Raw genomic sequence first — 20753 nt, 5'->3', positions numbered from 1 at the left:
CAGACTGGTCATGAACTCCTGAGCTCAGGCGATCCGCTCACCTAAGCCTCCCAAAGTGCTGGGATTACAGGCATGAGCCACTGCACCCAGCCAGCAAATTTGTTTTAAACATTATAGCAGGTATGATGGTTTTCTCTAGTAAACAAATTGTTTGTGAGCAGAACTGGCCCTTTTTGTCAGGGAACATCCCTTTTGCTTGAAAGAGCCACACACAAACTTACGGTTATTTAGATGGGTACCTGGCAGATATTTTCTTAAAAATGAACTGAGTCTGTCAAAATTAAGAAAGAAAATGAAAGTATTGCTGCCAGTGATAAAATTTTAGCTTTCAAGTACATATTAAAATTTTTTAAAATTTGTGTCAGCTACTGTGAGCCTGGCAAATTTTACAAGAAAGACTTTTCTATGAGAATGGTGATGATAGTAACAAATGAGTTTTTTTATATTATGCAATAAAATCAATCAACATTTATGATATGCATAACTCAGTGAACAAGTATTTTTCCAAACAACCAATGTATATTGTAAAATTATACATAAGAGATCCATTCAAAATGTAAGATATACCAATAGATTTTCACATAACAGAGCATTCAAAGTTCAGATTCCACACTGCAACTAAACTTGCAGAAAGTACTCATAGCAAGTTTTAGTGTAGTTTCAAAAAAAAAGATATCCACAAATTTTCTGAGAAGGCTATTAAAATACTCCTCCCCTTTCCAATTATACATCTGAGTAAAACCAAATTTTCTTGATATACTTCAATTGAACACCATTTCACAACAGACAACAGAGAATACGCTGTCTTCTATTAACTGAACTTTTACTTGTTGTGAGAAATATAATTATTTTTCACAATGTGAACCTATGGAATCAGACAAGTTTCACGATGTGAGAAATAATTATATTTCCCACAAGTAAAATTAGTTCAGGCTGCCGTAACAAAATACCACTGACTGTGTGGCTTAACAGAAATTTATTTTCTTGGCTGGGTGCGGTGGCTCAAGCCTGTAATCCCAGCACTTTGGGAGGCCAAGGTGGGTGGATCATGAGGTCAAGAGATCGAGACCATCCTGGTCAACACGGTGAAACCCCGTATCTACTAAAAAAAATACAAAAAATTAGCTGGGCATGGTGGCACGTGCCTGTAATCCCAGCTACTCAGGAGGCTGAGGCAGGAGAATTGCCTGAACCCAGGAGGCGGAGGTTGTGGTGAGCCGAGATTGCGCCATCGCACTCCAGCCTGGGTAACAAGAGTGAAACTCCGTCTCAAAAAAAAAAAAAAAAAAGAAAAAAGAAAGAAATTTATTTTCTCACAATTCTGGAGACTAGAAGTCTGAGATCAGGGTACCTGCGGGGTACCAGCACAACTGAGTTCTGATGAGGCTGAGTTTTTGCTGTATTCTCACATGGAAGAGAGAGCTCTGGTATCCCTTCTTATTAAAAGGCATTCCTCTCTATCAGATCAGGCTTCCACTCATATTTTATCTTAATAACCTTCTGAAGCCCTATTTTCAATAGTCATATGGGGAATTAGGGATTCAAAATATGAATTTTGGGGAACACAGTTCAGTCTACAGCATTCTGGCCCTGGCCCCCCCCCCAAAACTTATGTCTTTCTTTCATATACAGTATGTTAATTCCACCAGGCACGGTGGCTCACACCTGTAATCTCAGCACTTTGGAAGGCCACCCTGAGATCAGGAGTTTGAGACCAGCCTAGCCAACACGGTGAAATCCAGTCTCTACTAAAAATACAAAAAAATTAGACAGGTATAGTGGCGCATGCTTGTAATCCCAGCTACCTGGGAGGCTAAGGCATAAGAATTGCTTGAAATTGGGAGATGGAGGTTGCAGTGAGCAGAAATGGTGCCACTGCACTCCAGCCTGGGTGACAGAGTGAGACTCCAACTCAAAAACAAATAAATACATACATAAATACATAAATAAATAAAAATACATTAATTCTACCCCCAAAGTCTTAAGACATCCTGGCATCAATTCTAAAATCTAAAGGCGAAAGTTTCATCTGAATATTATCTGAATCGCCGGGAGCAGTGGCTCAGGCCTATAATCCCAGTGCTTTGGGAGGCTGAGGCAGGCGGATCACGAGGTCAGCAGTTTGACACTAGCCTGACCAACATGGTGAAACCCCGTCTCTACTAAAAACACAAAAATTAGCCAGGTGTGGTGACAGGCACTTGTAGTCCCAGCTACTCAGGAAGCTGAGGCAGGAGAATAGCTTGAACCCAGGAGGCAATGGCTGCAGTGAGCCAGGAGTGCGCCACTGCACTCCAGCCTGGGCGACAAAGCGAGACTCTGTTTCAAAAAATAATAATAAAATAAAATAAAATAAGTAAAAATAAAAATAAATATCTGAATCAGACAAGGTGAGGCTGAAGGTATAATTCATTCTTAGACTCAATTCCTCTCCAGATGTGAACCTATGGAACCAGACAAGTTATGTGCTTCCAATATACTGTACAATGGTAGGCAGACATAGGATAGACATTTCCATTCTCAAATGGAAAAAATCAAAAGGAAGGAAGGGGTAATGGTTACCAAGCAAGTCCAAAATCTAGCAAGGCAAATTCCATTAGATCTTAAAGCTTGAATGCCAGGCACAGTGGCACCTGTCTGTAATCCCAGCTACTCAGGAGGCTGAGGCAGGAGGATCACTTGAGCCCAGGAGCTCAAGACCCCAAGCCTGGACAACACAGTGAGGCCTTGTCTCGTCTCTATTTAAAAAAAAAAAAAAAAAAAAAGAGGCTTGGTGCAGTGGCTCACCCCTGTAATTCTCAGCACTTCAGGAGGCTGAGGCGGGTGGACTACCTGAGGTCAGGAGTTTGAAACCAGCCTGACTAACATGGAGAAACCCCATCGCTATTAAAAACACAAAATTAGCCAGGCATGGTGATGCACACCTGTAATCCCAGCTACTTGGGAGGCTAAGGCAGAAGACTCACTTGAACCTAGGAGGAAGAGGTTGTAATGAGCAGAGATCCTACCACTGCACTCCAGTCTGGGCAACAGAGCAAGACTCTGTCACAAAACAAAACAAAACAAAACAAAGAAGGAAAGAGAAGAAAAGAAAAGAAAGAGAAAAAGCTTGAGAATTCTTTTTGGCTTGATACTCTGCCCTCCAGGCCCACTGGGGTGGCAATGTCTCCCCCATGGCTCTGTGGTACAGCTCCAGCCATGCAGTTCTCTGTGAGGGTGGCCTGGCCCCAGAAACTGGAAAGGCAGCCTCCTCTTTTGAAACCAAGGAGGAAACAGCCTTGCCCACTGGGCCTGTATTGGGAGTGGCAGTCCTGGGTTTGGTCATTCTTCCTTTTCTTTTAAGTTAGTACATGTTCACAGTTGAGTATCTCTATGGTCTGGTCCCATAGAATCCAAAAAGTCTAACACCCTTCCTCCATTCTGCCCCACCTTCCCTGTCCTTTTTGGTTCAAACTGGCAGTGTGTTTGCTGGTATAAACTCAACTCTATCCCTGGCTTCTACTAAGATGACTAAGTCTATGAAGTACACACATGTTATCAAATAGTTGTTCAACCACACCCCCCTACTGTTCTCTTCAGAACAAGTTTTCTCATGTATTCATAAAATGGATAGGCTGAGAATTTCCAAGTCTTCAAATTGTGGTTCCTTTTTACTTAACAAGTTCTTCTATTCATCTCTTTCCTTTCACATTTCATTATAAGCAGTCAAAAGAAACCAAGTTGTGCCACTTTGCTTAGAAATTTCTTCAGCTAAATATTCAATTTCACTGCTCTCAAGTTCTACCTTCCCCAAAATGCTAGAATACAGTTCAGCCAGCTCTTTACCAGCTTATACAGGGATCACCTGTCCTCCAGTTCCCAAACACACATTCCTTATTTCCACTTGAGACCTCGCCAAACTGTCCTTCTCCATATTTCTAGCATGTACCTCAAAACTCTTGCAGCTTCAGCTCATTACCCAGCACCAAAGCTGCTTCCACATATTAAGGTGTTTATTACAGTGGCACCCCACTTCTTGGTACCAAAATCTGTTAGCTAGGGTTGCCATAACAAAATATCATATGCTGAGTGGCTTAAACAACAGAAGTTTATTTTCTCACAATCTGAAGGCTGGAAGTCCAAGAGCAGGGTACCAAAATGGCTGGGCTCTGGTGAGGGCTCTCTCCTGGCTTTCAGAGAGCAGTCTTCTCACTGTGTCTTTGCATAGCAGAGAGACAGCAATCCTCTTCCTCTTCTTACAAAGCCAGCAATACTAACAGATTAGAATCCCCTCATATAACCTTGATGACCTCCTAAAAATCCCAGCTCCTAATACAGTTATATTAGAGGTTAGAGTTTCAACATAGGAATTTTAGGGGACACATTTCAGTCTACAACATGTTAACATGTAATGGATTTACTGCTATTAAAAAATATTTTAAAATTTCCTGCTTTAATTTCTAAGATGCTAAATATTGATGGACATAATCTACATTTAGACAAAAGCTCTTTGAGGTCCTGGATAATTTTTTAAGAATGAAAAGGATCGTGGCTGGGCGCGGTGGCTCACGCCTGTAATCCCAGCACTTTGGGAGGCCAAGGTGGGTGGATCACGAGGTCGAGAGATCGAGATCATCCTGGTCAACATGGTGAAACCCCGTCTCTACTAAAAATACAAAAAATTAGCTGGGCATGGTGGCACGTGCCTGTAATCCCAGCTACTCGGGAGGCTGAGGCAGGAGAATTGCCTGAACCCAGGAGGCGGAGGTTGCAGTGAGCCGAGATCGTGCCATTGCACTCCAGCCTGGGTAACAAGAGTGAAACTCCGTCTCAAAAAAAAAAAAAAAAAAAAGAATGAAAAGGATTCCTGAGTCTAAAAAGTTTGAAAACCACTTTTTCTTTTTACATAGTAAGGAAAGAGAATGTACCAGAAGGTGAAGTATAAGAGGAAGGGAAACCACTTAAGATACTATAGCAATAGCACAGGGAGGAGATGTTTAAGTGCCTAGATATGGGGCTATGAATGTTGAAAGAAAAGAAGGTAGAGTGGGCTGGGCTGGGTGGCTCACACTTGTATCTCAGCACTTTGGGAGGCCAAGGCAGGCAGATCACCTGAGGTCAGGGGTTCAAGACCAGCCTGGCCAACATGGTGAAACCCCATCTCTACTAAAAATACAGAAATTAGACTGGCATGGTGGCAGATGCCTGTAATCCCAGCTACTTGGTAGGTTGAGGGAGGAGAACAGCTTGAACCTGGGAGGTGGAGGTTGCAGTGAGCCAAGATCACGCCATTGTGCTCCAGCCTGGGCAACAAGGATGAAACTCTTCCTTCATATTCTTGTCAGCAGAGAAAGAAAAAAAAGAAAGAAAGAAACTCCACCTCAAAAAAAAAAAAAAAAAAAAAAAAAGAAGGTAGAATGGAGTCAAGACAATTTTTTAAGGGGGAATTGTTACAATTTTGGGTTGACTGGAGAAAAAACGGGTAATATAAATGATATAAACTAAAAAAAAAACCCCAAAGATTTCTAAAATGAGAATTGGATGCCATCAAAGATTTTAGAATTATAGAGGAAGAAGTATGGAAGAAGACAATTAGTTTCATTTCGGACAGAATGAGTTCAGGGTGGTTAGGGACATTAAAGGTGCAAGAGTCTAGCAAAGAAATGTAGGTCTAGAGTTTAAAAGAGAGCCTGGGGGTAGAAATTTAAAATTGGTTCCTCCCAGCATGTATGTCTATGGTAGCTAATATTATTGAATAAGATGAAGTTATCCAGGGAGAAAAAAATTGAACAAAAGGATGCTTTAATTCACTTAAAAAAAACTTTTCCCCCCCTTAGAGATAGGGTCCTGCTGTCACCCCGACTGGAGTGCAGTGGCATAGTCATAGCTCACTGCAGCCTCAAACTCCCAGGCTCAAGTGATCCTCCTGGCTCAGCCTCCCAATTAGCTGGAACTACAGGTTCATATTTCTATGCTCAACTGACTTTTTTGTAGAGACAAGGGTCTTGCTATGTTGCCCCCAGGCTGGTCTTAAACTCCTGGTCTCAAGTGATCCTCTTACCTCAGCCTCCCAAAGTACTGGGATTATAGGTTTGGGCCACTGTGCCCAGCTTTTAACTTACTTTGAGGTCCAATTCAAAGTATTTCCTCTGTGAAATATTTTGCAGCCCTCCCTCCAAAAACTGACCACTCTTTCTTTTCTGTCACCATAGTATCTTGTATAAGATATCATGTATCTTTATAGAGTATCACATATAAGATACTCTATAAAAGCAGCTTACTATACTCTTTTGCTGCCAACTTATTTATATCTGTATCCTCTATCAAAATGGAATGTTAAGGGTATCTTGACTCTCATTATTAATGGCATACTCAGTCTTACAACAGAAAAGAAAATCACATCATGTGCTATTGTTATAATTATTTACATATTGAAGTCTGAGCTTCATGAGGACAGATCTATATCATATTCAATTTAATATGTCTTGCTCTTAGGAGTGCTGTAATTATTTTATGAAAGAGGAGAAATGAGAAGAGGGGAAATTGACTATTATTCCTTCTTATACTCATGAATGGCTGCCAACCCCACCCAACTATTCCTAGTCATGCTTCAGAACTCCAATTAAATGATGCTTTCTCGGGAACTTTGTATGACCACATCTAAAAAGTACCACCAATTGCACTCAAGTAGTATATTTCTATTTTTTTGTTTTTTTTCTGAGACAGAGTCTCGCACTGTCACCCAGGCTGTAGTGCAGTGGCACTTTTCTCGGTTCACTGCAATCTCCAACTCCTGAGTTCAAGCAATTCTCCTGCCTCAGCCTCCCGAGTAGCTGGGACTACAGGCGTGTGCCACCACGCCCAGCTAATTTTTTTGTACTTTTATTGTAGAGACGGGGTTTCACCATGTTGGCCAGGATAGTCTCGATCTCCTGACCTCGTGATCCGCCTACTTCGGCCTCCCAAAGTGCTAGGATTACAGGCATGAGCCACCATGCCTGGCCTAAGTAGTATTTTTCTGCTGAACTATCGTAACTCTAGTGGTTAAGCTATTGAACAAATGAGACATTGGGAATATTATGGAATTAATTCATTTGTATTATTACCACGATTATTACCTGTAGCAAATGAAAGGAACAAAAATCCAAAAGTATTCATTTTGGCGAGGCACAGCAGCTCACACTTATAACCCCAACACTTTGGGAAGCTGAGGTGGGAGGATCACTTGAGCCCAGGAGTTCAAGACCAGCCTGGGCAACATAGTGAGACCTCATCTCTATTAAAAAAGAAAAAAAAAAATTTATTTGGCTTTGAAAATTTTGCTTGCCTAGTTACGTATCATTAAAAATATTTGCTTTCTAGCTGGCTGTGCATGGTGGCTCACACCTGTAATCCCAGCACTTTGGGAGGCTGAGGCAGGCAGATTACCTGAGGTTGGGAGTTCCAAAGTAGCCTGGCCAACATAGTCAAACCCCGTCTCTACTAAAAAAAGATACAAAAAATTAGCTGGGTGCAGTGGCGTGTGCCTGTACTTCCAGCTACTAGGGAGTCTGAGGCAGGAGAATCACTTGAACCCAGAGGTTGCAGTGAGCCAAGATTGTGCCACTGCACTCTAGCCTCGGCTACAGAGCGACACTTTATCTAAAAAAAAAATTTGCTATTACTTGATACAAATAGAGGAACAGTTATGACAATGGAATATTCATATATGAAGAGCTAAGACTTTGATGTCTTTTTAAGCATACTGAAAAAATAATTTTTTTTCCTACTTTCCTCTCTTGGTAGAGATGGCTGATTATTTCTCTTCTCTCCATTATTGGTCATAAGATTCCCTGATTTGCTAGGCATATATACACTGAGAAAATGATGACAATGTCTAGCCTTCCTTATAGAGAGTAGTGGCCACATGAAACAGATCTGACCAGTAGGAAGTAAGGTGAAACAGTATGTAACATCTCTGAGAATAGTCCTTGGCTTCTGTGTGGTGAAGTAGAGGGAAGGAGTGACCTTACCTTGGATTTCTTTCTTTCCTACTGATTGGAATGTGGATATGATGGCTGAAGCAAGAGCAACTGTCTTAAACTACAAGGTAAAAACTGCATTTTTGGATGGCAGGCTAACAAAATAGAAGGGGTCTGAGTATCTGATGATTATTGTTTTCCATACTAGCCATGGACTACCTATATTAACATGAAAAACAAATTTCTCTCTGTGTCTTAGCCCATGTGGACTGCTATAACAAAATATCATCAACTAGGTAGACTATAAACAGCATAAATTTATTTTTCACAGTTCTGGAGGCTAGGAAGTCTATTATGACCAAGGTACCAACAGATCTGGTGTCTAGTGAGGATCTGCTTTCTGGTTCATAGATGGCACCTTCTCGTGGTGTCCTCACATGGTAGAAGTGGCAAGCAGCTCTCTGGGGTCTCTTCAAAAGGGCATTAATAACATCCAAGAGGGTACTGCCCTCATGACCCGATCACCTCCCAAAGACCCTACCTCATAACATCACATTGGCGATTAGAATTTGGGGGGAAACACAAACATGCACACCACAGCACCCTGCTGTTTTGAGTTTTCTATCTCCCAGAGCCAAACTCAATCTTAAATATACAGCTCAGAAGACACATTAGGAAAGCAGTCACCTGACAAATTCTGTCTGCTGGTTTTACCTTCTCTGTTCCTGGAAGGAGAACCTGGTTCTGAAATGCTGTGTTCTGTTCCTCCCATCAGTAGTCGCAAATGGCTTACAGATACTTGCTCAATAAAAAATCGGCCATGCTTATGGAAGTATCACCATTCAAATATCTATGACAAACAGAAAATATCCTCCACTTAGAACTGATCAGCAGATATATGAGCTCAAATTAAAACATTCTCTTCAGATGTCCTCTTTAATTCAGCATGTTAAATGCACTCTCCTTCCAAAAAGAAAAAAAAACACACACACACAAATACAAGATTCACCAATAACATATATCATGTAAAATTATCTTTTTTTTTTTTTTTTTTTTTTTTGAGACGGAGTTTCGCTCTTGTTACCCAGACTGGAGTGCAATGGCGCGATCTCGGCTCACCGCAACCTCCGCCTCCTGGGTTCAGGCAATTCTCCTGCCTCAGCCTCCTGAGTAGCTGGGATTACAGGCACGTGCCACCATGCCCAGCTGATTTTTTGTATTTTTAGTAGAGACGGGGTTTCACCATGTTGACCAGGATGGTCTCGATCTGTTGACCTCGTGATCCACCCGCCTCGGCCTCCCAAAGTGCTGGGATTACAGGCGTGAGCCACCGCGCCCGGCCTAAATTATCTTTTTTATAGTTTTGTCATAAAATTTAGACAAGCTTAAGCAAAACTAGGCATATGTAATAAAGCATTTAAAAACAGTAAGAAGCATTTAATCTATAAGTAATTTAACCCTGTTAAGTTACATTGTCATTTTACTCTATCTGCAGCATAAACAGTTTTCAGATAATAAGCATAGCAGATGAACGGACTAGAGTAGGATAAGTATGCCCATGTTTGACTCCCAAATCAGCCATTTATTAGCTGTGTGCTGTGGGCAAGTCACTTAACCTCAACATCTCAAAGCAGAGCCTCAGCTAAATGTGGTTAACAAGAATTATAAGAAAGTCCTTTCTAAGGCAAAAAGTACTACTCCAGTATTTGGTAAAATTACTAATATAGCTTAAGAGTCAGGTTGATTCCCATATTGAACCACTGAAAAATCAGGATATTCATTTCTTTTTGTTTCCATAGTTTATCACTGTTATAAAAAGAGAAACCAGGCCAGGCATGGTTGTTCACATCTGTAATTCCAGCACTTTGGGAGGCTGACAAGACCCAAAAGAGAAATCCTCAAGAAGGATCACTTCAGCCCAGGAATTCTAGACCAGACTAGACAACATAGTGAGAACTCGTCTCTATAAAAAATATATATATAAAAATAAGATATTAGCTGGGTGAGGTAGTACAAGACTGTAGTTTCAGCTACTCAGGAGGTTGAAGTGGGAGGATCTTTGGAGCCTGGGAGGTCCAGGCTGCAATGAGCTGTGACTGCACCACTGTACTCCAGCCTGGGCAATAGAGTTGAGAATCTGTCTTAAAAAAAGAAAAAAAAGGGGCCGGGTGCGGTGGCTCACGCCTGTAATCCCAGCACTTTGGGAGGCCGAGGCGGGTGGATCACAAGGTCAAGAGATCGAGACCATCCTGGTCAACATGGTGAAACCCCATCTCTACTAAAAATACAAAAAATTAGCTGGGCATGGTGGCACGTGCCTGTAATCCCAGCTACTCAGGAGGCTGAGGCAGGAGAATTGCCTGAACCCAGGAGGCGGAGGTTGCGATGAGCCGAGATTGCGCCATTGCACTCCAGCCTGGGTAACGAGCGAAACTCCGTCTCAAAAAAAAAAAAAAAAAAGGAAAAAAGAAAAAAATCAGGCATGACACGGTGGCTCACGCTTGTAATCCCAGCACTTTGGGATGCCAAGACAGGCAGATCACAAGGTCAGAAGTTCAAGACCAGCCTGACCAACATGGTGAAACCCAATCTCTACTTAAACTATAAAAATTAGCCAGGTGTGGTGGCACATGCCTGTAATCCCAGCTACTCAGGAGGCTGAGGCAGGAGAATTGCTTGAACCTGGGAGGCGGAGGTTGCGGTGAGCTGAGATCACGCCATTGCACTCCAGCCTGGGCAACAATAGCGAATCTCCATCTCAAAAAAAAAAAAAAAGTCAACTGATAGACTAGTCTTCTGACAAACGTAGTAAAGAATTAGTGTATGTAACGAATAAACAAAGCATATCCACAACTAAGAGATTTTAATCTTTTTGTTTCTTATTTACATATTTTTGAGGTAGGATCTCACTCTGTTGCCAGGCTGGAATGCAGTGGCATGATCACAGCTCACTGCAGCCTTGACCTCCCTGGGCTCAGGTGATCGTCCCACCTCAGCCTCCCTAGCAGCTAGAACTACAACCATACACTCAGGTAATTTTTATATTTTTTGTCAAGACAAGGTTTCACCATGTAACCCAGGCTGGTCTCAAACTCCTGGGCTCAAGGGCTCTGCCCTCCTCGGCCTCACAAAGTGGTAGGAGTATAGGTGTGAGCTACCACAACCAGCCAGATTTTGATATTTTTGAAAACTATTTTACTTCACAAAAAAAATCACAAAAAATCAGTTTTTTCAAATCTGTAGGAACATTTTTTGCTTCAGTAAATAAAGAACAATTATGCTATATAGGTACCAAAAGTATAGTCATATTGTGGTCCACTGACTAAACACCACAACATTTATAGGAAAGTGTGAGAAAATCAAGGTGTAGCATTTTTTTTCTATCATGTCACCAATGTTTTATGCTCAATATAAAATGGCTTCTTTCTGCTCATGCTTACTAAGTTAGCAAGAAGTAATTATCAGCAAATGAGGCCATGATTTGACTTCTACCATATGTTTTACTAAGAGCTGAGATCAAACTTCTTTACACAAGCAGAAATTGTTCATGTGACAGAAAAGACAAGGTTCATATTGAAATCTTGGTTAAGAAAATTGGATAGGGCCAGGCATGGTGGCTCACGCCTATAATCCCAACACTTTGAGAGGCCGAGGTGGGAGGATCATATGAGGCCAGTAGTTCAAGATTATCCTGGACAACATAGTGAGACCCCATCTCTACAAAACATAAAAAAATGAACCAAATGTGAGGATATGTGTCTGTAGTCCCAGCTAGGGCTAAGGTGGGAAGATCACTTGAGCTAAGCAGGTTGAGGTTTCAGGGAGCTATAATTGTACCACTGTACTCTAACCTGGGTGACAGAGTAAAACCCTGTCTCAAAAAAAAAAAAAAAGATAAATACTGTCAAGGGTAACAATAACACACTTACCTTTACTATAAAAAGCGCAGTGGATTTTTCAACAGTGGGTTTTTAAACGAGTATGAAATTAGTGGCTTTTTCAACTTTTAAGTCAACTTTTTAACACAAATGAACAATGATAATAATAACTGCAAATACTTATCAAAAGCTTTCTATGCGTCATGCATTATGTCATTTAATTTTCACAAAAACTGATTTTAGAGATGATGACACACATTCCAAATGTAAATACCTAGCTTTAGTTCACATCACTGGTAACTGGCAGAGCTAGGATTCTTAGGAGGTTTGCCTGACTTCAGAGCTTCCAACTGTTACACTAAACTGATTCACAAATATATCTCACTGTATATGTATATGTGATTGTATGTCTATACAAGTTTGTTAAATCCAGGTGGTAAAAGAAATTATAAACACAACACTCTTTGCTAATAAAAACCCATAAATACTGCAAGGGTAATGATACAGTTTAACCTTTAAAATGTTACTTGAATTTCCTAACTTTTGTATATTTATTTATTTATTTATTTATTTTTTTTGAGACGGAGTTTCGCTCTTGTTACCCAGGCTGGAGTGCAATGGCACGATCTCGGCTCACCGCAACCTCCGCCTCCTGGTCTCAGGCAATTCTCCTGCCTCAGCCTCCTAAGTATCCGGGATTACAGGCACGCGCCACCATGCCCAGCTAGTTTTATTGTATTTTTAGTAGAGACGGGGTTTCACCATGTTGACCAGGATGGTCTCGATCTCTTGACCTCGTGATCCACCCGCCTCGGCCTCCCAAAGTGCTGGGATTACAGGCTTGAGCCACCGCGCCCGGCACTTTTGTATATTTAAAATGCTGCTTTATAAGGTGCAACAAAATGTTTTGTTGGGTTTTTGTTGTTGTTGTTGTTGTTCTTTTTGAGAAAGGATCCACTCTGTTGCCCAGGTTAGAGTGCAGTGGCATGATCACAGCTCACTGAAGCCTCGATTTTCTGGGCTCAAGCAATTCTGCCACCTCAGTCTCTGAAGTAGCTGGGACTACAGGAGTGCACTGACACAATGTGCTAATTTTTAAATTCTGTACAGAGACCAGATCTTGCTCATTTGTCCAGGCTGGTCTTGAACTCCTGGCCACAAGCAATTGTCCTGCGTCAGCCTCCCAAAGTGTTGGTATTATGGGCACGAGACACCATGCCTGGCCACAAAACATTTTTTAACAGGTTTTAGACATCATTTATATAAGTCAGCTATCCCCCTCTTATAAATGAGAAAATTATGGTTTAGAGAGTTTATGTAGCTTGCCCTAAGTTATCAGCTAGTAAGTGTTAAGTGGCAGAATCAAGATTCAAAATGTTATCTTTTGGTTCCCAAACGAGTGCTTTTTCCACATCAGCTGTTTAATGATAGTTTCTTAAAAAATAAAAATAATAAACTATATTACATAGAAACAGGGTCTCACTGTTGCCCAGGCTCATCTCAAACTTCTGTCATTAAGGGATTCTCCCACCCCAACCTCCCAAAGTGTTGAGATTATAGGTGTGAGCCATCGTGCCTGGCTAAAAGGTAGTTTATTGTCTTTACTAATTGACTTTTGTATGCTATTGACTAAATATGCTAAAATGTGCTCATGTTAAATTACGAAGCTTATATTAACATGTAGTTTTAATCCTGAATTCCTCAATAGCTTCTATTTTTTAAGCCAAGAGAAAAATCTTGTTCTTGTTTGGTATTTCACTTAACAAAATGGTCTGTATTAGCCGTCACTAAAAAAAATAGATCCAATACAAATGCTATTTCTGTTATAGCTGGAGAGCACCACCTAGAGATTAAAAAAAAAAGGAACAGGCTGAGTGTGTTGGTACAAGCCTGTAACCTTAGCACTTTGGGAGAGCGAAGAGGGTGGATTGCTTGTGCCCAGGTGTTTGAACAACATAGTGACTTTGTCTTTACAAAAAACAAATAAAAATGTAAAAAGAAAAGGAAAACCCATTGGCTATGCATGGCATGAAACTTCTTAAGATGTTTATCTGCAGCAGTATTGTTCCAAAGTATACATTAGGAAACATTACATCCTAGGGATATTAATATGGATTATAAAAAATGTTTGTTTTTGTTTTTTTTTTTTGACACGGAGTTTCATTCGTTACCCAGGCTGGAGTGCAATGGCGTGATCTCGGCTCACCGCAACCTCCACCTCCTGGGCTCAGGCAATTCTCCTGCCTCAGCCTCCTGAGTAGCTGGGATTACAGGCACGTGCCACCATGCCCAGCTAATTTTTTGCACTTTTAGTAGAGACGGGGTTTCACCATGTTGACCAGGATGGTCTCGATCTCTCGACCTCGTGATCCACCCGCCTCGGCCTCCCAAAGTGCTGGGATTACAGGCTTGAGCCACCGCGCCCGGCAAAAAATGTTTTATTTAATTTATTTTTGAGATGGCGTTTTGCTCTTGTTGTCTAAGCTGGAGTACAGTGGCACAATCTTGGCTCACTGCAACCTTTGCCTTCCCGGCTCAAAGTGATTCTCTTGCCTCAGCCTCCTGAGTAGCTGGGATTACAGGAATGCGCCACCATACCCGGTTAATTTTTTTGTATTTTTAGTAGAGACGAGGTTTCTCCATCTTGGTCAGGCTGGTTTTGAACTCTCTCGACCTCCGGTGATCTGACTGCCTCAAGCTCCCAAAGTGCTGGGATTACAGGCATGAGCCACCGCACCTGGTCTTTAATTTTTTTTAATTAAAAATATCTTCTTAGAGGAAAAGTTGAATAAAAGTTAAACAGTTTTGGTTTTTTTTGGTTGTTGTTGTTGTTTTGAGATAGTCTTGCTCTTTAGTGCAGTGGCGCCATCTTGGCTCACTGCAACCTCTCCCTTCAGGGTTCAAGTGATCCTCCCACCTCAGCCTCTCCAGTAGCTAAGACTATAGGTACATGCCATGCACCAGCAAATTTTTGTATTTTTTTTGTAGAGACAGGGTTTTGCCACGTTCCCCAGGCTGGTCTCAAACTCCTAAGCTTGGGTCATTAGTCCGCCTCGGTCTCCGAAAGTTCTAGGATTATAGGGATGAACCAGTCTGTCAGGTCAAACAAGTTTCTTAATTGTGAGAATTCTCAGAATAATAGCAGCCAATATTCACTGAGTGCACACTCTGAACCAGCTACCATGTTATAAACTTTTTTATTTTATTTTTTTAAGACGGAGTTTCACTCTTGTTACCCAGGCTGGAGTGCAATGGCACGACCTCGGCTCACTGCAACCTCCACCTCCTGGGTTCAGGCAATTCTCCTGCCTCAGCCTCCTGAGTAGCTGGGATTACAGGCACGCGCCACCATGCCCAGCTAATTTTTTGTATTTTTAGTAGAGATGGGGTTTCACTATGTTGACCAGGATGGTCTCGATCTCTTGACCTCGTGATCCACCGCCTTGGCCTCCCAAATTGCTGGGATTACAGGTTGAGCCACCGCACCCGGCCCCATGTTATAAACTTTTATAACATCTGGTTTAGTCTTCATAATCCTATAAAGTTCATGCTGTTATTAGCCTCAGTTAACAGATGAGGAAACTGGCGCTTGGAAAAACTATCGGTTGAACACATAACACATAAATTTTAGTCTGCCCAATGTTGCCAATATTAAAATACTGTGGTCAGACATGGTGGCACACACCTGTAATCCCAGCTACTGAGGAGGCTGAGATGAGAGGATGGCTTGAGCCCAGGAGTTAAGGCTACAGTGTGCTATAATGGTGCCTGTGACTAGCTACTGCACTCCAGCCTAGACAACATAGTGAGACTCCATCTCAATTTTTTTTAATGAGCAAATTTTATATCAAAACTATATATCCGGGTTCTATTTATTGATTTATTCATTCATTCATTTTTGAGAAAGGGTTTCTCTCTGACGCCCAGTCTGAAGTGCAGTGGCATGATCTTGGCTCACTGTAACCTCTGCCTCCCGAGTTCAAGCGATTCTTGTGCCTCAGTCTCCTGAGTAGCTGAGACTACACACACCCGCCACCAACCCCAATTAATTTTTGTATTTTAGTAGACAGGGTTTCACCATCTTGGCCAGGCTGTTCTTGAACTCCTGGCCTACTTCGGGCTCCCAAAGTGCTGGGATTATAAGCATGAACCACAGCACCCAGCCTATCCGGTTCTCTTTAAATCATCTGAAAAATTGAAAGAACTGGTAATACTAGATGCAAGTTTACATGGCAATGATTAGCTTTAGCCTCTTTTAGAAGGGGCATGCACTGTTCAGGTTACCCAGTCCTTAAGGAAACAAGAATTTAATTCTTAAACTCTGTCAATCTCACTCATTTTTGTTACCAACCTGGGCTCTGCAGGCATTTATTTCCAACACACCCCAAGCCCTCCCTGACTAGAGTTTACAATAAGCCTTTAATATGTAAATAAATACTGTCAAACTCTAAAAGTGGATTGGGAGATGCAGTGTTCCCCAGACTTGTTTGAATAGGTAACTCTTTTCTTTTCTTTTTTTTTTTTTTGAGACGGAGTTTTTGCTCTTGTTACCCAAGCTGGAGTGCAATGGCGCAATCTTGTCTCACCGCAACCTCGGCCTCCTGGGTTCAAGCAATTCTCCTGCCTCAGCCTCCTGAGTAGCTGGGACTACAGACACGCGCCACCATGCACGGCTAATGTTCGTATTTTTAGTAGAGACGGGGTTTCACCATGTTGGCCAGGATGGTCTCGATCTCTTGACCTAGTGATCCACCCGTCTCGGCCTCCCAAAGTGCTGGGATTACAGGCGTGAGCCACTGTGCCCAGCCAGAATAGGTAACTCTTTTCAAATGCTGAATACATTTTGGAAATGCTGATCAATAGGTAATTACAATTTATAATTATTTTAACCATATAAAGGATCATTAGATAAATACCAAAACATGAAGGAAGGAAATAGAAAGTACTTACAAATATTAATCCTGATATCAATGAAGATGTCCCTGTAAGTGCCACATAGAATTTGGGTGTCAGTGAATTTAAAAGTACAGTCACTGTCAAAAGAACAAGAATTAAAGTTTTTAAAAATGCAAATGTCAAGTACTTAGGTTACAAATGTGCAAGTATCTTTATGAGTGGTGGGACTTAAGTACTATTAATATCTAGTGTGAAATTCACTTGAAAAAGTTTTAATTTGTATATATTATACATAATGGCTTATACATATTAGTAATATTTGCAACAAATCAAATGAGGTAATTTAACTTGCTTTTGAGAATAAAACTGACCGGGCGCAGTGGCTCACCCCTGTAATCCCAACACTTTGGGAGGCCAAAGCAGGTGGATTACCTGAGGTTGAGAGTTCGAGGCCAGCCTGACCAACATGGAGAAACCCCGTCTCTACTAAAATACAAAAAAAATTTAGCTGGGCATGGTGGCACATGCCTGTAATCCAAGCTACTCAGGAGGCTGAGGCAGGAGAATTGCTTGAAATTGGGAAGTGGAGGTTGCCGTAAGCCAAGATCAAGCCATTGTACTCCAGCCTGGGCAAAAACAGTGAAACTCCATTTCAAAAAAAAAAAAAAAAGAGAGACTAAAACTAAAGCACTTAAAAGTCATAATTAAGACAAGAAGTTTTGAGCCGGGCGCGGTGGCTCAAGCCTGTAATCCCAGCACTTTGGGAGGCCGAGGCGGGTGGATCACAAGGTCAAGAGATCGAGACCATCTTGGTCAACAAGGTGAAACCCCGTCTCTACTAAAAATACAAAAAATTAGCTGGGCATGGTGGTGCGTGCCTGTAATCCCAGCTACTCAGGAGGCTGAGACAGGAGAATTGCCTGAACCCAGGAGGCAGAGGTTGCGGTGAGCCGAGATCGTGCCATTGCACTCCAGCCTGGGTAACAAGAGTGAAACTCCGTCTCAAAAAAAAAAAAAAAAAAAAAAAAAGACAAGAAGTTTCGCAAGTCTGTAAAAATAAGAAGCTAAACCAGGCCGTAGTCCCCAAACTACGGCCCAGACCCATAGTTTATCCGGCCCCGCACACCACCCCGCACCACCACCACACTTCAGGAAGGGGCACCTCTTTCACTGGTGGTCAGTGAGAGGAGCACACACAGTATGTGGCAGCCTTCCAACGGTCTGAGGGACAGTGAACTGGCCCCCTGTGTAAAAAGTTTGGGGACGCCTGAGCTAAACAAACATGCTTTTACAAAGGAGGTTCAAAACTACTCCATAATTATTTTGGTAAGATACAAAACCACAGTCTCAAATTAGAGTGACAGTGTATATATGTCAGCTAGAGAGGCAAAATGGCTCAAAGAGAAAAACAACAAACAGAAATCTCCCTGACTTACTGAAATCCTGGAGCAGATTTTTCACTTCAAATAATTCTCTCATAAATACTGTGGGTTTTAGAAAGAAAGAAAAATCTGGCCAGCTAGGATGGCTCACTCCCATAATCTCAGAGTTTTGGGAGGCTAAGGTAGGTGGCTCGCTTGTAGTCAAGAGTTCAAGACCAGCCTGGGAAAATAAAAGAGACCCAATCTCTACACAAAATATAAAACTCAGCCAGCCATGGTGGTGCATGTCTGTACTCTTAGCTACTTGGGAAGCTGAGGCAGGAGGATCGCTTGAGCAAAGAGTTCAAGGCTGCAGTGATCTTGCCACTGAACTCCAGCCTGGGTAACAGAGGAAGACTGTCTTACCGAAAAAAAAAAAAAAAAAAAGAGAAAGAAAAGAAAAAAAAATCTATAATCAACTATTCTTATTAAATGTTGTAATGGTTAACATGTAGAAAAATAAATGACAAATCAATCAGTAACACTGCGCATATTAACCACTGTTATGTACTTCACCTGTTACAGAGATGCCAAATTAGCACTTCAGCTTAGCTTTTTTCACCATGTTGGTCAGGCTGGTCTTCAACTCCCGACCTCAGGTGATTCACCCGCCTTGGCCTCCAAAGTGCTTGGATTACAGGCGTGAGCCACCGCGCCCGACCTCACTTTAGCTTATTTTAGTGTGCAAGTTATATCTGAACTTAATCATACCTATCCCCTAAAACAGCCAAAATATTTCCGAACATTACCTCACAGTCTTTCATGTCATCTCAGGAACAGGAAAGGGGCCATTTGCTGCCTTTGGCTACAGAAAAATCAACCACTGTACTGAATCATGTAACAGAAATACTTCCATCTTGTTCCGAGGTTGCTGCTCTGACCTTGAGTGAAATATAATCACATGGTAAGAGGGCCTGGGCCCTCAACACTTCGTCCTATCTACAGCTAAAGAATAGTACAGTATATATGAATCCATCAGGATCACCACTTCTTACATGTCTTTGTATTTTCAGCAAAGACTACATAGCAAGTGCTCTACAGATGTTGAAAGAACTAGCAAACCCCGCTGCTGTTTGTGGTGCTGTCTCATTTCCTGTACTATTTTATTAGTCAAGATAAGCCTAAAAGGACAGACACAAATATCACGAAAACCATTTCTTAACAAAACTATCTTCAGACAAGAGAACGGTCAATTAAAATCATGCCATTTTCTTTCTTTGAAATCTTTAAACTGCCGGTGTGCTCATTTGTGCTCATTTTCCTTGTCTGGGTATGAGTTCTCTCAGCTGGGCGGTGGGAGACTCAAAGTAGTGACTTTTAAGGGATCCTACCAGTGGTGGGGGTGTACATAAATTATGTATCCTAAGCTGAGCATGCACTCTTCTGTCCACAGAGCTGAAGCTTATAGTTTGTCAGGTGGCTTTTCCACGGAAAAAAACGAGGACAGGAGAGAGAGGGCGGACCTTAAGAGTTCTAGGGAGGAGCCGGTAGCGGCAGCAGGTTTGACAGTCAACTGCAAGGTCGCGGCCCAGAAGAAAAAAAGAATGCACTTGGTCACGCATCACCGACTCCTCAGAGTCAGAACTACCGACATCTCTGCCCTTTGGCTCCTGCCCACACCCCGCTTCCTGGCCCCCAGCTCTGCCCCAGAAGGTCTGGTCCTCTCACCCGCTGCCAAATTCTCACACAGCCTCAAAGGGATCAGAGCGTAAAGCAGTCCCGGTCCCGCCACGAACCACAACGAGGCCCCAGTCCCCGCCAATCCGGCCCGCAGTCGCTCCCTGAAGCCCAGAATCGGGTTTAGGCCGAGTACAAGCGCAAGAGACGCTCCGGCAGCCTCGGGTTCCGCCAAACAGCCACGGTCCGCCATCTTGCCGCTACCGCAGGCGCCGGGAGCTGGGAGGGGAGAGGGACAGGAAACCGGGAGTCGGGAATCCTGGGATAGTGGCGGACCTTAAGTTGGTGTCTGTGCAGGCTGGGTCCTGGGGAATCGGGACGAGAAGATTTCGAAGGGGGAGGAGCGTGTCCCAAGATTGGGGCTACCTATTCCTTCGTGGGGCAGGGAAGGGGCGGACAGCAGTGCCTGTTCTGGAGGACTGGACTGAGCTGTGACCCCAAAGGGAAGTGTCACTGCTTCCAAGCGAGATGAGCGTCACCTTTCACACCCCGGCCCCCACCAGGGTTGGAAAAGCCACGGATCGTTCCAGCGGCCGAGCAGCTCTTAGAGCTTTGGACTCGGCTGTCATGAAGATAAACGGGTCCCAGAAAAACTTATAGGATAGCAATAGCTACTTGGATGGAGGCCAGGAGCCAAGAAAAACCGAAACACGCTGCCAGCGCCCATTAGATGGATGAGAAATGAGAAAGATATGAGACTTCAAATCACCGAGGGCAAAAGCCGACTCCCTAGGGCGCTGGCACTAGGAGACGTCACCCCCGCGCATCACTGACATGGCGCCCTCGCGGTCGGCGTTTCCGGGCGGGTCCTTCCGACGGCCCCCGCGGTGATTCCATCACTCGGCTTCCTTCCCGGCCTGCCTCGCGCCCGCAGCCGGGCTGGGCCAGAACAGCCCAAGATGGCCGACTTCGATGATCGTGTGTCGGATGAGGAGAAGGTA

At 42.8% G+C, this 20753-nt stretch overlaps 2 protein-coding genes across 2 annotated transcripts in view; one reads left to right on the top strand and one right to left on the bottom strand.

Annotated features, from left to right (window-relative positions):
• ST7L (suppression of tumorigenicity 7 like) overlaps positions 1 to 20565 on the bottom strand; it is a 103511-nt gene extending 82946 nt beyond the window's left edge. Inside the window, 3 exon segments of the mRNA XM_074381248.1 lie at positions 8628 to 8790; positions 16769 to 16851; positions 19804 to 20565. Coding sequence (XP_074237349.1) covers positions 8628 to 8790; positions 16769 to 16851; positions 19804 to 20005 — 448 coding nt within the window. The 5' untranslated portion in view covers positions 20006 to 20565.
• Positions 20566 to 20627: 62 nt separating this feature from the next.
• The window catches only part of CAPZA1 (capping actin protein of muscle Z-line subunit alpha 1), a 48402-nt gene continuing 48276 nt past the window's right edge, over positions 20628 to 20753 (top strand). Inside the window, exon 1 of the mRNA XM_003933471.4 lies at positions 20628 to 20750. Coding sequence (XP_003933520.1) covers positions 20712 to 20750 — 39 coding nt within the window. The 5' untranslated portion in view covers positions 20628 to 20711. The remainder of the gene's footprint in view (positions 20751 to 20753) is intronic.

Source organism: Saimiri boliviensis, chromosome 11, assembly GCF_048565385.1.
Source record: "Saimiri boliviensis isolate mSaiBol1 chromosome 11, mSaiBol1.pri, whole genome shotgun sequence".
NCBI lineage: Eukaryota > Metazoa > Chordata > Mammalia > Primates > Cebidae > Saimiri > Saimiri boliviensis.
This window is presented reverse-complemented; position numbering and strand designations above follow the sequence as displayed.